Source organism: Pan troglodytes, chromosome 18, assembly GCF_028858775.2.
Source record: "Pan troglodytes isolate AG18354 chromosome 18, NHGRI_mPanTro3-v2.0_pri, whole genome shotgun sequence".
Taxonomy (NCBI): Eukaryota; Metazoa; Chordata; class Mammalia; order Primates; family Hominidae; genus Pan; species Pan troglodytes.
The window spans coordinates 21694088-21711839 of NC_072416.2; the positions used below are offsets into that span (position 1 = coordinate 21694088).

Sequence of the window (17752 nt, forward strand, 5' to 3'; positions counted from 1 at the left end):
GTGGCAGAATCACGGCTGACTGCAGCCTCGAGCTACCGGGCTCAAGCTATCCCCTCACCTCAGCCTCCCAAGTAGCTGGGACTACAGGTGTGCTCCACCAGACCCGGCTAATTTTTAAAATTATTTGTAGAGGCGGGGTCTCGCTATGTTGCCCAGGCTTACTATTTTAAAGTAGATGTAGGATACAAATAAAAAGAAATCTCCTTCCACGTAGGTAAAGCAGGAAATACCGTGCCTTGTTAATAAGTAATTCCCTCATGATCCTTTTTCCCAGGAACTTGGGTGAGAAATCATAACCTTGTCCTGATCTTTTTAAACAGCAATTTAGCATTTTCATCTCCCTGGCAACCCAAGGCGCCTTGGCTTCCTTGGTCTTCCGAGTGATTGACAGTGACACCACCCAATATAATCTTTTTATTTGTCGTATCTAACCAATCTAACCCCTAGCGCAGAGCTAGGGGGCGTTCCCACCGGTGCGCGGGCGAGCTGAGCCTTCCTTACGTCTGCTGTGCGTCATCAGTCCGAGCCAAGGGCACTATTGGCCAGTTCCGTTCAACTAAGTGGTTGCTTTTTTAGTTCCGGCAATGAGTTGCGCCGGGGCGGCGGCGGCTCCCTGCCTTTGGCGGCTGCGCCCGGGGGCCCGGCGGTCCCTCTCAGGTAAAAGGAGGCGCGCAGTCACAGTCCTGCGCCGGGCTAGCGAGCTAGGGAATTTTCGCTTGAGGTTTGGGTCGAAGAGGTCACGGGGGAGAGGTTCGTAACGTCACAGGCCTGCGACGGAGCGCGACTGCGTGACTTCGGCCTCCGGGGCGCTGGCGGGCGGGGCGGGGCCTGTAGTTAGCGGCGAGAGTGACTGGAGGACAGGGGTGGTTTCGGCAGTGACGCCTGGGGAGTGACGCAATTGCCCACCTGTGCAGTGATGTCACGGCAGGTGCGGCCAGCGTTCCGAGTCGAGGACAGTTGGCGACACTGAAAATTCAGCGTCTCCGGGAGTCTCTCTCTTTGTAGTCTTTGCCTAGGGTCTTGCCAGGCAAAGGGTAGCCCGACGACCAGCAGCCTCCGCTACTTCTGGGCGCTCGCTAGAAATACAGATTCTCGGGCCCCACCCCGACCTACTTGGTCGGTATCTGTGATCTGTGAACAGGACCTTTAGGTGATTTGCATGCACTGTAAACTGTGAAAGCCATCGGTGTAGTAGAAGGAGCATCGAATTTAGAATAGAGAGACATGGTTTTGGACCCTGGTTCCTGCTTTCCTTGTTTCATCTGTGCTGCCTTAGAAAATTGTCATGAGCCCGGGCGCGGTGGCTCCGGCCTATAATCTCAGCACTTTGGGAGGCCGAGGCTGGAGGATCCCCTGAGGTCAGGAGTTTGAGACCAGCCTGGCCAACATGGTGAAACCCCGCCTCTACTAAAAATACAGAAATTTGCCAGGCGTGATGGCAGGTGCCTGTAATCCTAGCTACTCAGGAGGCTGAGACAGGAGAATCGCTTGAACCCGGGAGGCAGAGATTGCTTTGAGGCGAGATTGCACCACTGCACTGCCACCTGGGCGTCAGAGCGAGACTTTGTCTCCCCCGCGCAAAAAAAAAAAAAAAAGAAATTTCATGAAGTCGTTTTCTCAACGTTAAATTACCGTGTACCACTTTCGGGATTTTTGCCTAATGGCAGTACTGCTTGAACTTTTGATTACTAGATGTGTTTTTTTGTATAGCTATGTCCCATTTAAAAATTAAATTAATTTCCTTGAAACAAAATCCTTATGGTGAATGGGAAGCCAGTGCCACTTGCCACAAATGGATGAGTAATCATTAAAAAAAAACAAACTGAAATTAAAAAGTTATGAAATTGTATTAAATACTGTCTTTCTGTTACAAAGGGGAAATTAGCAAGTGTTGGGAAAGTGTTAAGGCTATACCAGCTGTAAATGGAGTTATCTTCCTTAATGAAAGAGATTGCAAGAGAATTTGAAAGAGTACCCCTTACTACATGGGGTTATTTGCTGCATATCCATAAGCCACTTAATATTTTGTAGGTACCACACTGGCATGTTTCACACTTTGGGAAAATATGGACATAAAGTGATGCATTTGAGAGCTAGCACCGAGCCTCAATTTTATTTTAAAGTATATGGTAATGCAGGCAAAACTCCGAGGGTTGTTGAATGTGAATTTTAATGCTGCTCTGTTCAGCCAGTGAGCATAACAGAATAAGACTCATTTCTGTTTATAAAGTTACTTTGCTTCTTATATCTTATTTTATCCTCATAACTCAGTAAGAAAATTTTATTATTGTATGTTTTCCCTTAAAAAGGAAAGAGCCTGATTATTGCCTTTTTTTTTTTTTTTTTTTTTTTTTTTTGAGGCAGAGTCTTGCTTTATCGCCCAGGCTGGAGTGCAGTGGTGCGATCTCAGCTCACTGCAACCTCCGCCTCCTGGGTTCAAGTGATTCTCCTGCCTCAGACTCCCGAGTAGCTGAGGCTGCATGCATGCACCACCACGCCTGGCTAATTTTTGAATTTTTGGTGGAGACGGGGTTTCGCCATGATGACCAGGCTGGTCTCGAACTCCTGACCTCAAGTGATTCTCCCTCCTTGGCTTCCCAAAGTGCTGGGATTACAGGCGCGAGTCGCCGCACCCAGCCAATGATTACTGCCAATTTTATATGTAAGAAATGTCGATCCTGATTTTCCCAAGGCTAGTGTTAGAGATGGGACACATGTTTTATGTTTCTTTTTTTCTTTTTTTGAGACAGAGTCTCACTCTGTCACCCAGGCTGGAGTGTAATGGTATGATCTCAGCTCACTGCAGCCTTTGCCTACTGGGTTCAAGTGATTGTTCTGCCTCAGCCTCCTGAGTAGCTGGGACTACAGGCGCGTGCCACGATGCCTGGCTAATTTTTATATTTTTGGTAGAGATGGGGTTTCACCATTTTGGCCAGGCTGGTCTTGAACTCCTGGTCTCAAGCAATCCACCTGCCTCAGCTTCCCAAAGTGCTGGGATTACAGGCATGAGCCACCACACCCGGCCTATGCAGTCTCTTTAGTCAGATATGCTCAGTGAGATGGAGGGGATCATGGCGAGGAGTAGACCAAAGCTGGGTCACTATGCTTCAGAACTTAGGTCCACGCTTCTTTGTTAAAAGTGTGACATTTACAACCCCATCTGGTAGAATATTTCAAGTTCAGAGCCACCCCAAATTTCACCAACCCACCTCACTACCTTGTGTCCAAAGCACTCAAGGCTTTGTCATGAAAGAACCACAGATGTATCCAAAATGAATTTTTTCCACATATTCGCTGGCTGTTGAAGTTAGCCTAAGTGAAAAGAAGTTTGCATAAAAGACATGGTAGTCACGGCTAAGAGCCCTAAAACATTACAAAGTGATACCAATGCTGGCTGGGCATGGTGGCTCACGCCTGTAATCCCAGCACTTTGGGAAGCCAAGGTGGGAGGATTGCTTGAGCTCAGGAGTTCGAGACCAGCCTGGGCAACATGGTGAAACCCCGTCTCTACTAAAAATATAAAAATGTAGCTGGACATGGTGGCACCTGCCTGTAGTCCTAGCTACTCTGGAGTCCTAGCTGCTCTAGAGGCTGAAACAGGAGAATTGCCTGAGTCTGAAAGGTGGAGTTTGCGGTGAGCCAAGATCGCACCTCTGTCTCCAGCCTGGGTGATACAGTCAGAGTCTGTCTCAAAAAAAAAAAAAAAAAAAAAAAAAAGTGATACCAGTGCAGATCGAAGCTACCATTACAAACTAAATGACCCTTAGGTCTCTATTTTCCGTATCTGCAAAATGAGGTGAATACACCTTACACACCTAAGAATGCTGCAAAACTCCTCTCTGGCAGGGAAAAAAACCTTTTGAGTTACTCTAATATAAGGCTCAGAGAATATAATTAAGGTGTTAAGATTAGGAGATTTATTTTTAAAAATAAAATATAATCTGTCATGAAGAATTTACATTTTGAAGATGAGAGTTCATTTGAATTGATTTTGGAGCATAATGAAGTGAAATCTAGGCTCCAAGGCTAGTCTCAAAATCGAACGCCCAACGGTGTGGGGTTTTTAATTTTTTTTTCTGTTTTTTTTTTTTGTTGTTGTTTGTTTGTTTGTTTTTGTTTTTAGACAGAGTCTCACTCTGTTGCCCAGGCTGGAGTGCAGTGGCACGATCTTGGCTCACTGCAATCTCTGCCTCCCGGTTTCAAGCTATTCTCCTGCCTCAGCCTCCCAAGGAGCTGGAATTAAAGGCACATGCCAACACACCCAGCTAATTTTTGTATTTTTGGTAGAGATGGGGTTTCACCATGTTGGCGAGGCTGCTCTCAAACTCCTGACCTCAGGTGATCCATTCTCCTTAGCTTCCCAAAGTGTTAGGATTACAGGCGTGAGCCACCGCGCCCGGACAGGTGTGGATTTTAAGAGAACTTAGTCTGTGGTTCTCAGCCTTGGCTGAAGAGAAGACTTATGCACAGAGCTTCTAAACAATATCAGTTCAGAGAGCCCCCTCCCAGAGGTTGACTGGGGAAGAGCACGGTGTTTTTGAAAGCTCTGTATGGGCCTCTCCTGTACAGCCTGGGCTGGGGCGAAGCGGGCCAGAGGGTTGGTGAACTGGAGAACCATGCTCATCTAGAAGCGGTTGCCATGTTAACTGCCTGGTAAGAAGGTAGGCTCAGCATTTCCAGATCTTCATACACTTAAAGTGAAACCAGAAATCCAGATCTTTAGGTAAAATCCTCTGTTTTAACACTGTAGGTTAAACAGAGTCCATTTATGGGCACGCCTGGCCCATGGGGAGCTGATTTGTGACCTCCATCCCAAAGTGCCCTTCTGTCTGTAAAAGGAACATCTGGATTTTACCTGAGCGTAACGAAGAATAAACACTTGCATTTCAGCTTATGGAAGAAGAATCAGTGTCAGATTTCGCAGTTCAGGAATGACTTTAGACAATATCAATCGGGCAGCTGTGGATCGAATAATCCGGGTGGATCATGCAGGCGAATATGGAGCAAACCGCATCTATGCCGGGCAGATGGCCGTCCTGAGTCGGACCAGCGTCGGGCCAGTCATTCAGGTGGGTGCTTCTTCATCTCCCTCACCCTGGTCTACTGAATGGGCAGATCCAAAGGCCTTCAAGTAATGAATCATGGGAGGTCAAGCGTTCCCTAGGGAGATGCCATTGTCTCCAGGAGAGCGAAGGTTGGTTCTTGGTGGAGAGATGGGGAGCAAAAAACATATTGTTCTTTTTATGGATAAAGCACAGAGAGACATCTAGTACATAGACAGGTATGCGGTATATCTTTGGTATCAGTACTCCATGGCGGGGGCAGGCAGTAATGAAAAAAGGTTAAGAATCGCTCAGCACAGCAGTCAACTGTGCTGAAATGTTGCAGCCCTGCCCCACACCGTGCCAGAGAGGCATTGTATCCCAAGAGGCTATGGGAGGACCTGGAATTTGTAGTTACACAGACCTGGTTCACATTTTGGCTCTCTCCCACCTCCTACCTGTGCGACCTTGAGGATGGCACAGGACTTCTCTGGGTTTCCATTTCTGTATCTGCAAAATGGCCTCATAATGGCCTGGGTTTGGGTAAGGAACCGGGTCTGGCCCATAAAGGTCAAGTTAGTACAAGTTAAATGGCCTGCCCTGAACCCTTGGGCAAGCTACTTAGCCTCTCTGTGCTTCAGTTTGTTGTGTATACTGGGGCAGTCATAGTGTGTCCTTCACAGGGATTGTGTGGATTGAATGAATTGCTTGCATGAAGCTATTTGACGGCCCCTGGCACTTAGGACGTGCCATCTAAGTGTTAGCTGCAGCTAGCATTCTCCCTTTTTCCTCTGATGTAAATAATATTCAGGGCCGGGTGTGGTGGCTCACGCCCGTAATCCCAGCACTTTGGGAGGCCGAGGCCAATGGATCGCTTGAGCCCAGGAGTTTGAGACCAGCTTGGGCAATGTGATGAGACCCCGTCTCTACAAAAAATACAAAAATTAGCTGGGTGCAGTGGCTCACACCTGTAATCCCAGCACTTTGGGAAGCTGTGGTGGGTGGATCACCTGAGGTTAGGAGTTTGAGATCAGCCTGGCCAACAAGGCAAAACCCTGTCTCTACTAAAAATACAAAACAAATCAGCCAGGCATGGTGGTGCATGCCTGTAGTCCCAGCTGCTTGGGAGGCTGAGGCAAGAGAATCACTTGAACCTGGGAGGCAGAGGTTGCAGCGAGCTGAGATCGCACCACTGCACTCCAGCCTGGGCAACAGAGTGAGACTCCGTCTCAAAAAAAAAAAAAAAAACGCACACACACCACAAAATTAGCCAGGTGTAGTGGCATGTGACTGTAATCCCAGCTAATTTGAGAGGCCGAGGTGGGAGGATCGCTTGAGCCTGGAGGTTGAGGCTGCGGTGAGCCATGAGCTTGCTACTGCACTACAGTCAGGGTGACAGAGTGAGACCCTGTCTGGAAACAAACAAACCACAACAACAACAAGATGATGCTATTCTAGTAATCTGGAAGGAAATTACACAACAGCCAATGTTCTGCCTTCCTGATTCTGAAATGGGTTAAACATGTCATTTCTTATGTGTGTAGACCCTTGTCATTTACTGGGCACATTGTGGGCCTGAGAGACTTCTGCTGCAACCATGGCTCGTGGCAGTCTTACCTGGAATTGAGATAATAGACTGTTTTGTATTCTTGGTGCTCTCTTCTCTTTGTCACAGATTCCTTTAGTCTGATGTTTTACTGTTTCCATTGACGTTTTGAGGGGAATGGGGGAGACAGCAGTTCCATCATTTTCTCCGTTTCTGCTTTGCTCCCTGTATGCCGCTTGGATGAGTGGGAGGCCTCTATGGAATGCTTGCATGTCTTTATTTTTATGTTTCTTGCAGAAAATGTGGGATCAAGAAAAGGACCATTTGAAAAAGTTCAATGAGTTGATGGTTACGTTCAGGGTCCGGCCGACAGTTCTGATGCCCTTGTGGAACGTGCTGGGGTTTGCACTGGGTACGTGTCTCTCTAGAAGAGCTTATGCAAGCTTGGGGATCTAGGATGATTAAATCCTTCAGGTATCATGTTCACAATTCTTGCTGTGTCCTCTTATGACCTCATTCTGTTTACTTCATATTTTTCCGAGGTTAAATTGACTGCCTTTTTTTTTTTGTGGCTTAAATTTATTTAAGATAGAATCTTAATGTCAGTACTTTAAAAAAAAAGGCCAGGTGCGATGGCTCACACCTGTAATCCCAGCACTTTGGGAGGCCGAGGCGGGCAGATCATGAGGTCAGGAGTTCGAGACCAGCCTGAACAACATGGTGAAACCCCCCGACTCTATTAAAAATACAAAAATTAGCCGGGCATGGTGGTTCGTGCCTGTAATCCCAGCTACTTGGGAGGCTGAGGCCAGAGAATCGCTTGAACCTGGGAGCTGGAGGTTGCAGTGAGCCAAGATTGGCCCACTGCACTCCAGCATGGGTGACAGAGCGACAGTCTGTCTCAAAAAAAACAAACAAAAAAAACAAACCAGAGCCAGGGTCTCACTCTGTTGCCCAGGCTGGAGTACAGTGGTATAGTCGTAGCTCACTGAAACCTCAAACTCTTGGGTTCAAGTGATCCTCCCACCTAAGCCTCTGAGCCTGAGTAGCTTGGACTACTGGCGCATGCCACCATGCACAGCTCTATTTTTTTTGTAGAGATGGGGTCTCGTTATGTTACCTAGGCTGGTCTCAAACTGCTGGCCTCAAGCCACCTTCCCTCTCTGGCCTCCCCGAAGTGCTAGGATTACAGGCATGAGGCACTGCACCTGGCCTAATGTCAGTATTATAAATAGAAAATACAGTAAAAATAAACAACAGAGAAAAAAAGCTAGTAGAATTCAGTTGCAGCCAAATACTGTTCCCTGACAACGATTCTCAACCTGAGATCTGTTCACTCTTTTAAAAAACGGAGAAGAATAAATGGTATAAAAGATCAAAGATATACTCACCCCAAATGCTGACTTCTCTTGGCCATGGTCAGGATAAAACAGCATTGAAAAGAGAATGGTTTTTCTTACTGTGTAATTCCAGGTTTAACACTGGGATCCAGTGTCTCCTAAAACAGTGGTTCTCCCTCAGGGTGAGTTTGTCCTCCTGATAAGGACATGTGGCAATACCTAGGGACATTTTTTTTTTTTTTTTTGAGATGGAGTCTTGTTCTGTCACCCACGCTGGAGTGCAGTGGCGTGATCTTGGCTCACTGCAACCTCCGCCTCCCGGCTTCAAGCGATTTTCCTGCCTCAGCCTCCCAAGTAGCTGGGATTACAGGCGCCCACCACCACACTGACTAATTTTTGTATTTTTAGTAGAGACGGTTTCACCATGTTAGCCAGGTTGGTCTCGAACTCCTGACCTCAGGTGATCCGCCTGCCTCGGCCTCCCAAAGTGCTGGGACTATAGGCGTGATCCATTGTGCCCAGCCCTCGGGACAGTTTTGGTTGTCAAAACTTAGTTGGCACTGCTGGCATCTAGTTGGTAGAGGTCAGAGATGCAGTTAAATATCCCACCATCCATGGGACAGCCCCTGTCACAAAGAATGACCCGGCCCGATGTCTGGTGCAGAGGTTGAGAAGCCCTGGCCACAGATGGTCTCCATTACCGGTCATATCTGTCTCTTACTTTTCTGGTCTGGGTTTAACAATCCCAGGGGCGGGGACCGCCTTGCTCGGGAAGGAAGGTGCCATGGCCTGCACCGTGGCAGTGGAAGAGAGCATAGCACATCACTACAACAACCAGATCAGGACGCTGATGGAGGAGGACCCTGAAAAATACGAGGAACTTCTTCAGGTATTTATCCATGCTCTAGAACGGGGCTGCTCAAGGAGGAAAAGGGCAGATAGCAATTGGGTAAGAGGAAAACATATTAGAGATTGTTAGGGGATGATGGGGGTTTAGAGGCTCAGGTCAGTGCCTCAGTTTAAAGGTGAGCAAACTGAGGAACAGAGAGGTGAACCCATCTGCCCTGGCCATACAGCACACACAGAGCTGGGACTAGAACCCTTGTCTCCTTTGTCTTTTTTCTTTCTATTTAGAGATGAGGTCTTGCTCCGTTGCCCAGGCCGGAGTACAGTGGCACAGTCATAGCTCACTGCATCTTCAAACTCTTGGCTTCAAGTGATCCTCCTGCCTCAGCCTCCCGAGTAGCTATGGGACTACATACATAGCCACCACTCACAGCTAATTTTTTTTTTTTTTTTTTAAGAGATGGGGTCTCACTATGTTTTCCAGGCTGGTCTTGAATTTCTGAGCTCCAGTAGTCCTCTCTCCTCAGCTTCCCAAAGTGCTAGAATCATAGGCATGAGCCACCACATCCGGCCAGAACCCTTGTCTCTTGAGCCCTGTCCTGTTCACTTATTTTATTTTTAATTTTCAAAATTTTTTGTAGAGACAGTCTCTCTCTGTGTTGTCCAGATTGGTCTTGAGCTCCTGGGCTCAAGTGATTCTCCTGCCTCGGCCTCCCAAAGTGCTGAGATTACAGGTGTGAGCCACACCACCTGGTGCTGTTCACTTTTTTTTTTTTTTTTTTTTTTTTGAGATGGAGTCTCACTCTGTCCCCGAGGCTGGAGTGCAGTGGTCTCCGCCTGCACTGCAGCCTCCGCCTCCCGGGTTCCAGCGATTCTCCTGCCTCGGCGTCCCAGGTAGCTGGGATTACAGACATGCACCACCACGCCCAGCTAATTTTTGTATTTTTAGTAGAGACGGGGTTTCACCATGTTGGCCAGGCTGGTCTGGAACTCCTGACCTCAGGTGATCCTCCTGCCTTGGCCTCCTAAAATGCTGGGATTGCAGGCGTGAGCCACCGCGCCCAGCCCACTTCTTTATCATTGGCAGATTCTGAGCAGATGCTGTGAGCAGGAACCCTTTAGATTGAATAAATGAATAGATATCCTGAGATAATTTTCCACAGCAAATAAGGGAACTGTTTAGTTTTTTAGAGTCTAAATCTGAGGTTGGCAAACTATGGCCTGTGGCCAGCCACCTGTTTCTTTAAATAAACTTTTATTGGAACACAAGCATGTCCATTTGTTTGCATGTCTCCGGCTGCTTTTCTGGTTACAGTGGCAGAGTTGGGTAGTTGCAACAAAGTATTTACTCTTTGGCCCTTTAGAGGAAAAGCTGGCCTCCCTGTCTTAGGCCATAATAAGAGGCTTTAGCCTCCAAAATGAAATGGAACAGCAGGAGAGTTGGAAGGCTAACTTGCTTTGGTGTCTTTTTATTTAACCAGCTGATAAAGAAATTTCGGGATGAAGAGCTTGAGCACCATGACATAGGCCTCGACCATGATGCAGAATTGGTAGGGCCCTACTGTTACCTGTTCTGCTTTGGGACTCCTTATTTGGGAGGCTGAAGGGGCAGGAGGTTTCTATTGCCAGAAAAATACATTTTAAAGTGACAGCGAAAGGGAGAGAAAACCAATGACGTTGCTTTGACAAAAAGCAAGCAAACGCATTATTGCTCCAGATTGGGAATCTCCTTTCTTGCTTTATCCCTTCTCCTTTTCCCCAGAAGCTTTTTTTTTTTTTTTTTTTCAGACAGTCTCACTCTGTCTCCCATGCTGGAGTGCAGTGGTGCAGTCTTAGCTCACTGCAGCCTCCTCCTTCCAGGTTCAAGCAATTCTGCCTCAGCCTCCCGAGTAGCTGGGATGACAGGTGCGTGCCACCATGCCCGGCTAATTTTTGTATTTTTTATTTTTAGTAGAGACCGAGTTTTCACTATGTTGACCAGGCTGGTCTCGAACTCCTGACCTCAGGTGAGCTGCCTGCCTTGGCCTCCCAGGAGCTTCATTTCCTTTCCTGTGAGAATCTGGATGACTCCAATGCTTTGGCAGTAGTAGCAGAGGCATTCCGACCTTTTGAATAGCTTTCTTTGAAACTAAAATAAATTGTTCCTTAGATCTATTTCTTATCCAGAGAAATCCAAAGCCTGCCCTGCCAGCCCTGAATCTTACAACCAAAAATGAGCACATAACATGTTTCTTTGTTTGCTTATTGTTTTTAACAGGCTCCAGCCTATGCCGTCCTGAAGAGCATTATCCAGGCTGGATGCAGAGTGGCGATATATTTATCAGAAAGATTATAAAGTGTGTCCAGTTTTGCCTGTCTATAAAAGATGATAGTAATTTACCAAGTGACATTTGCAGAGAAACAGGTGTACAGTTATCGTTGTACTTTTGTACAATGTGAATTTTGTTAATAAATTATAAGGTTTGTTTTTTTTTTTTAAACTCTGCAGTGTTGATTTTTCTCTGGGTTGTTTTTTCTGCCATGAGACCAACAGGTCACCAGCCTTGTTCAAGTTACAGCAAACGAAGCTGGGCCTTGTTTGGTCTCATATTTAATTTTCTTTTATATACATGTTTTTCTTTTACATGCATATATATATATTTTATTTTATTTTATTTTTTTTGGAGACAGGGCCTCGCTCTTTTGTCCAGGCCAGGTCACAACTCACTGCAGCCTGGACCTCCTAGCCTCAAGCAATCCACCCACCTCAGCCTTCCAAGTAGCTGGGACTACAGGTGTGCACCACCACAGCTGGCTAATTCTATTTTTTTATAGAGGCGAAGTCTCACTATGTCGCCAGGCTGGTCTCTAACTCCTGGGCTCAGTGATCCTCCCGTTTCGACTTCCCAAAGTGCTGGGATTACAGGTGTGAGCCACTTCACCAGGCCCATTTTCTCCTAAAACATCAAGGACAAATCATTAATAATGTAACAGGAATCTTTAGGAGAAAAAACAATTTGGTTTACTGATAACAAAAGATAATTGGAAACATGAGAGTATTTGAGATTGGCCAAGCAGAACTATGAAGTCCATCAAGTAAGTCAAAGATCATCGTTTCTGTTTTGAATTGTGGGTGATAATGGGTGGGAGAGTGCTACAGTCTGTATGTCTGTGTCTCCCTAGAATTCATACGATGAAATCTTCACTCTCAAGTTGATAGAAGGTGGGGCCCTTGGGAAGTGTGAGGTCATGAGAGTGGAGCCCTCATGAATGGGATCAGTGCCTTATGAAAGGCCCTAGAGAGATACCTCATCCTCTCCACAGTGTGAGACTTCAAGGGGGAAGTGTGAGACTTCTCTGAGGAAGCAGACCCTTCACAAGCAAAATCAACCAGCACTTTGATCACGGACTTCCCAGCCTCTAGGACTGTGAGCAATAAATGTTTGATGTTTATAAGCCACCCAGACTCTGGTATTTTGTTTTAGCAGCCTGAACAGACTGAGACGGGGGTGTTGCTTCCATCAAAGGATGTACTAAGTTGTGGATTATTTGTGAAATTGAATTACAATCTTTTCCTTAAGGTCTTTTACCACCTCCCCCGCAAAAAAATCCCCCAAAACTGATTCAGATTTTCATACTTTAATGAAATATTTTATACTTTGCAAATTTTTAAGTAATTTATGAAAAACCTAGATCAGTGGATCTCCTCTCTGGCTGCCCATTAGAATGTCCTGTGGAGATTAAACTTTTTTTTTTCAGTTTATGGACCAAGAGTTTTGATTTATTTAGGGTGGAGTTCAGGATCAGAATGGTTTCAGAAGCTCCCAGGTGATTCTGGAGTGAGTTGGAGCTGCAAGCCCCTGAGCTAGATTATAAGATGCTTCTGGGAAAGAACCACATTTTAGGAATTTGCTTCCCACCCAGTGCCCTGCATTTAATCAGCACCTGATGACTTGGCAGGACTTGCCCCACCAGGGTCTGGCTTTGAAGGGTAGTGGACACCAGGATCCTTTGGATTAATCCTCTGCCACCTCTCTCTTTTCCTCAACTGAGAGTGAATTTATGTAATTGAGTGAAAGTCTATGAATCATAATTGTAATAAATTAAGGCTGGGCATTTGTTTGAAATTAGATAGGATAAAGCCAAAGGTTTGAACAAGTTGTGGATGGTTTGTAAAAATTAATCTTACAAAATAAATGCTCTGTGTGAACACGTTGATTAAATTCAAAAGGGTATTATTTGGTTTTTCTGTAAATTGAGCCTTGAAATAAAAGCACAGCAAGGTTTTCTTAAGGTACTGATCTGCTGTTTAACAAGAATTTGTAAAGGGTTATAAAAGATTTACAAGAATCTCACCTCATGGTCAAACTAGTTAAGATTGGATAGATTTATCTATAAGGTATTATTAAAAATTGGGGATGACATTAATAGTAGACTGATGCAAGGATGAAATTTGACTCTGTCTTGAACAAGATTTTTATGTAATAGTAAAGGATAATGAAAGATTTTTGTTTGCCTTGCAAATAAACTACCAAAAAAAGAAGGGAAAGGCAAGAGACAAATTGTTTGGAAAGTTGTCTTCCCTTTTAATGAGTAAAGGTTTTGTGCTTTTTAAAAAAGTTTTTGAGTCATCATTTTGGCTAATGATAACCTGGAATTCTATTTTATAATATCAAGTGTTTTAAACCTTTAACATGTTCAGTAGGCTTCCCCAAATCGAACTTTAGCTTCAAGATTGTCTTTTTTGACCCCTAACTTTTGGATGCCATAGAGGGCCCCTGGATTATTTGACATGTTTAATTACATGGGATTGCCAAAATAAAAATAATGTTTAATCTTATTCAGGTTACATTTTAGTGAATAACATTAATATATATATTAATATATGTTCCAAAATTGTATAAGATTTCTAAAATTCTAATATCTGAGTATATGATATCAATTATAATTAGGGTTATTATGTTAAGTTATTGTAAACCACAGAAATAACGAAATTTCTTTGTCAATTGTGTTTTTGACTGTGACTGTCTAAAGACATCTTGTGATTCACAGACAATCGTAGTCTTGTTTTGATCCTCTTCAAAAGGTGGTTTATAATCAGCTGTAGAACTTAGGTGCTCTTAAATGCATATTTCCAATATCTTTAGATTGTGATATTAGAATAAAGGAAAAACATTCAGGACTCATGAAGAGCTGAAATATTCATGAATATCAAGCAGAGCAAGAGTTAACTGAATGGGCTGAACTAATAGAAGACATGTAATCTGTTTAACTTTTTGCTTAAAACTTTGCTGATGTTTTGTTTTTCAGAGTCAAGAAAACTTTTATTTTGAGCTATTTACAGCTTTTAACAATTGAGTAAGGTATACTCCTGTGAACAAAATTTGGAGTGTATTTGTTCCTCTGCTGGTTTCTCTAGAATTCAGAAACGATTTGTGAGTATTCTTATGGCAATGTAGTTATTTGCATAAGTGCAACAAGAATCCATTTTCTTTTGCAACAGGACACAATTGGAGAAACTGGTGGTTTTACCAGTTTCTGATAGAAGGGTGTGCTTCCCTTTAAGGAATCAAGCTTGACTTGCAGAGCCAAAAAAAAAGGAGAAACTGGCCTCATACCTTGTCTACACAGTCCTTGTACAGGGCTCCTAACCTGTGATGAGTAAAGAATGTCACTTTCTAACAGGTCCAGGAGCCCCAAGTTATCTTGGGACCTCAAGAAGAGAGGAATTTACCCAACTCATAGGTATTTGAGGGTACAAACCCATTGCTGGGCTTGACTTTAAAAAGTCTTTTCTGATATTCCTTATGGAACAGAATTCCATCAGGGCCAATTTTAAAAGCATATGTGAAAAATAATTATTCTTGCTGTACTTTCTGCAAATAATCAGGCCAAGTATAAGACTAAAGTTTATTTTGCAAACAATCCTATTATGATTTGTTTTTAACAGAAATGAAGACTGGAGAGTTTCAAAACTTATCACACTTGTCATTAAATTCTAGTTTTATTAGTTGTTTTTAAGTTTTTGTCTGTATTTTAGACTAACCCTACTTATTCTGTGAACCAACCAGTGATCTCTGGCTGAAGCTCAGAAGAAACAAGGGATGGTTAATATAGAAATCTGGATCTGGATCAATGTTCTAGAGGAGGCGGAGGTTGCCGTGAGTTGAGATCACGCCATTGTACTCCAGCCTGGGCAACAAGACTGAAACTCCATCCCAAAAAAAAAGAAAAAAAGAAAACATGTTCAAACCAATCCTTGTACATGAATGCTCATAATAACTAAAAGTGGAAACAACCCATGTCCATCAACTGACGAACAAAATGGCAATATACCCAAACAAGGCAATCTTACTCAGCTATAAAAAGGAATAAAGTAGTGATACATGATACAACATGGATGAACCTTAAAAACATTATGCTTGGGTCCAGAGTTTCAGTATGGGAAGATGAAAATAGTTCTGGAAATGTATGACGTTGATTATTGAACAACAATGTGAATGTACTTAATGTCAATGGAATGTATTCTTAATGGTTAAAATGGGGCCAGGCACAGTGGCTCATGCCTGTCATCTCAGCACTTTGGGAGGCCAAGGTGGAAGGATCGCTTGAGTCCAGGAGTTTGAGGTTGCAGTGAGCTATGAGAGCACCAGAACACTCTAGCCTGGGTGACTTTGAGAAGAAAAAAAAAAAAGTTTAGGCCAGTTGCAGTGGCTCACGCCTGTAATCCCAGCACTTTGGGAGGCTGAGGCAGGCGGATCACGAGGTCAGGAGTTCAAGACCAGCCTGGCCAAGATGGTGAAACCCCGTCTCTACTAAAACTACAAAAATTAGCCGGGCGTAGTCCCAGCTACTCAGGAGCTGAGGCAGGAGAATCGCTTGAACCCAGGTGGCAGAGATTTCAGTGAGCTGAGATCACACCACTGCATTCCAGCCTGGGCAACAGAGTGAGACTCTGTCTAAAAAAAAAAAAAAAAAAAGTTAAAATGGCAAATTTTATGTATATTTTACCACAATTTAAAAAAATCATGCTAAGTGAAAGAAGCCAGACATGAAAGGTCACGTATTGTATTATTCCACCTACATGAAATGTCCAGAATAGGCAAATCCATAGAAACAGAAGGTAGATTAGTGGTCATCTAGGGCTGGAGGGGCGGGGATGGGGAGAAATAGGGAGTAACTGCTAATGGATACAGAGTGTGTTTTTGGGTGATAAAAATGTTCTAGAATCGGTGATAGTTGCACAACCTATACTTAAATTTACTGGATCATACATGTTAAAATTGTGAATTGTATGGCATGTAAATTGTCTTAGTCTGTTTTGTGTTGCTATAACAAAATACCCAAGACTGGGTAATTTATAAAGAAAAGAGATTTATTTATCTCACAATTCTGGTGGCTGGAAGGTCCAGGATTGGGCAACTGTGTCTGGTGAAGGCCTCGCACTGCTTCCACCCATGGTGGAAAGAGGAAGGGTAGTGGGCATGTCAAAGAGATTGAGACAGGATGCAAAAGAGTCAAACTGAGGAAGCCAGACACCTTTTAACAATGCACTCTCTTGGGAATTAAGCCATTCCCAAGAAAGCGAGAACTCGCTCTTCCAGCAGGAGGACATTCATCTGTTCGTGAGGGATCCGCCTCGATCATCCAAACACCTCCCAACACTGCCACATTGGCGATCAAATTTCAACATGAGTTTTGGTTGGGACAAACCACATCGAAACTGTAGCACAGAGCAAAGCAATAGGAAAAATACAGGTGATTTAGTTTAGTTTTTTGTTTGTTTGTTTCTTTGTTTTAGGCTAGTTTTATGCAAATTTTAATTCTGGCTGTTAAATGGGAAAGCGATTTTGTACATTTACTACCCTTCAAGCCAGCAGAGCATGAAGAAACTTTCATCTTCTGAGACTCGGGTGCTATTTCTTGCCCTCCCATATCAAAGCTAATTTTATAAGTACTGCAGCCGGGAGTCTTAGTCCCATAAAGCAGTTTGTACAATTCTTATTAAAAACCCAGGCTGTTTGTTTAGCCTCCCCTTCAGAATTGATGGCTGATGTTTTATGCTTCTGAGAGCTTCCAGAACAAGGCCAGAGAGATTTTTTGAATCTCCCTTTGATTGTTTTTAATTCCATTACAGCTTGTCCTTGTGTATTAACAAGGTAATCTTGTCTTTCTCTTACTTTCCTGATCTGACCTTTTAGGGAAAATGTGATTTTAAAATTGGACACTATCCAAAGATGATGGCAGGATGAGAAAGGATATTATTCTTGCAAGCACTGTAGTTCCAAGGAGGCGATCTGAACTATAGTTCTTTGCAAGTCTTTGATTCTCTCATTATTCAAAGTGTGGTCCATGGACCAAAGGCAGTGGTATCACATGGGAGCATGTTAGAAATGCAGAATTTGGGAATCTCTCCAGACCTACTCAAACAATTTGCATTTTAGAAAGATGTGGTGGTTTTAAAGTATGTCCACAAATTCCTTGATACACCTATGTTCAGTGGAGCTTGCTTCCCCTTGCCTTGCGTGTGGGCTGTATTCAGTGACTTGTTTCTAACAAACAGAACACGGTGGAAATGAAGTGTGACATCCAAAGTTAGGTCATAAAAGACACTGTAAAGATTGGGCGTGTGTGGCTTACACCTGTAATCACAGCACTTCAGGAGGCCAAGGCAGGAGGTTTGCTTGAGGCCAGGAGTTCAAGACCAGCATGGGCGATATAACAAAACCCTGTCTCTACAAAAAATAAAAATAAAAATAAAAAATTAGCTGGGCATGGTGGCAGGTATCTGCAGTCTTAGCTACTTGGGAGGCTGAGGGAGGAAGATCACTCGAGCCCGGGAGTTAGAGGCTGCACTAAGCTATGATCATATCACTGCACTCTAGCCGGGATGACAGAGCCAGATTCTGTTTTAAAAAAAAAGACACTGCAGCTTCCATCTTTCCCCCTGGGATTACTTACTCTTGGGGAAGCTAGCTGTCATGTCATGAGGATACTCA

General features: G+C 44.1%; 1 protein-coding gene and 1 long non-coding RNA gene across 22 annotated transcripts; both read left to right on the forward strand.

The window, feature by feature from the left end:
• Nucleotides 1-463: 463 nt before the first annotated feature.
• Nucleotides 464-12213, forward strand: COQ7 (coenzyme Q7, hydroxylase). 21 transcript variants are annotated; one of them, XR_001710245.3, is made up of 7 exons: nt 464-657; nt 4891-5069; nt 6886-7000; nt 8678-8817; nt 10256-10324; nt 11032-11849; nt 11937-12213. XR_001710245.3 is itself a non-coding variant. In XM_001153055.7 (6 exons), exons 1-6 carry the CDS (start codon nt 585-587, stop codon nt 11107-11109), a joined length of 654 nt encoding a protein of 217 aa, XP_001153055.1. In that variant the 5' UTR covers nt 464-584; the 3' UTR covers nt 11110-12213. The 21 variants fall into 21 exon arrangements, 9 of the variants coding, with proteins under 9 accessions (XP_001153055.1, XP_054524257.1, XP_054524261.1 ...); XR_674847.4 differs by having other exon boundaries at nt 12078-12213; XR_008539750.2 differs by having other exon boundaries at nt 509-657; nt 11589-11849.
• A 1850-nt stretch (nt 12214-14063) lies between these two features.
• LOC134808794 (uncharacterized) lies at nt 14064-15740 on the forward strand. The gene is made up of 2 exons (XR_010152567.1): nt 14064-14188; nt 14825-15740. It is a non-coding gene; the product is annotated as an uncharacterized LOC134808794 (long non-coding RNA).
• The last annotated feature ends 2012 nt before the right edge of the window (nt 15741-17752 follow it).

Coding starts and splice junctions, on each gene's coding strand:
- COQ7 (XM_054668282.2), top strand. CDS start 585: ATGAGTTGCGCCGGGGCGGCGGCGGCTCCCTGCCTTTGGCGGCTGCGC. Junction 658..4,890: donor GGCCCGGCGGTCCCTCTCAG/GTAAAAGGAGGC, acceptor CTTGCATTTCAG/CTTATGGAAGAAGAATCAGT. Junction 8,818..10,255: donor AATACGAGGAACTTCTTCAG/GTATTTATCCAT, acceptor TTATTTAACCAG/CTGATAAAGAAATTTCGGGA.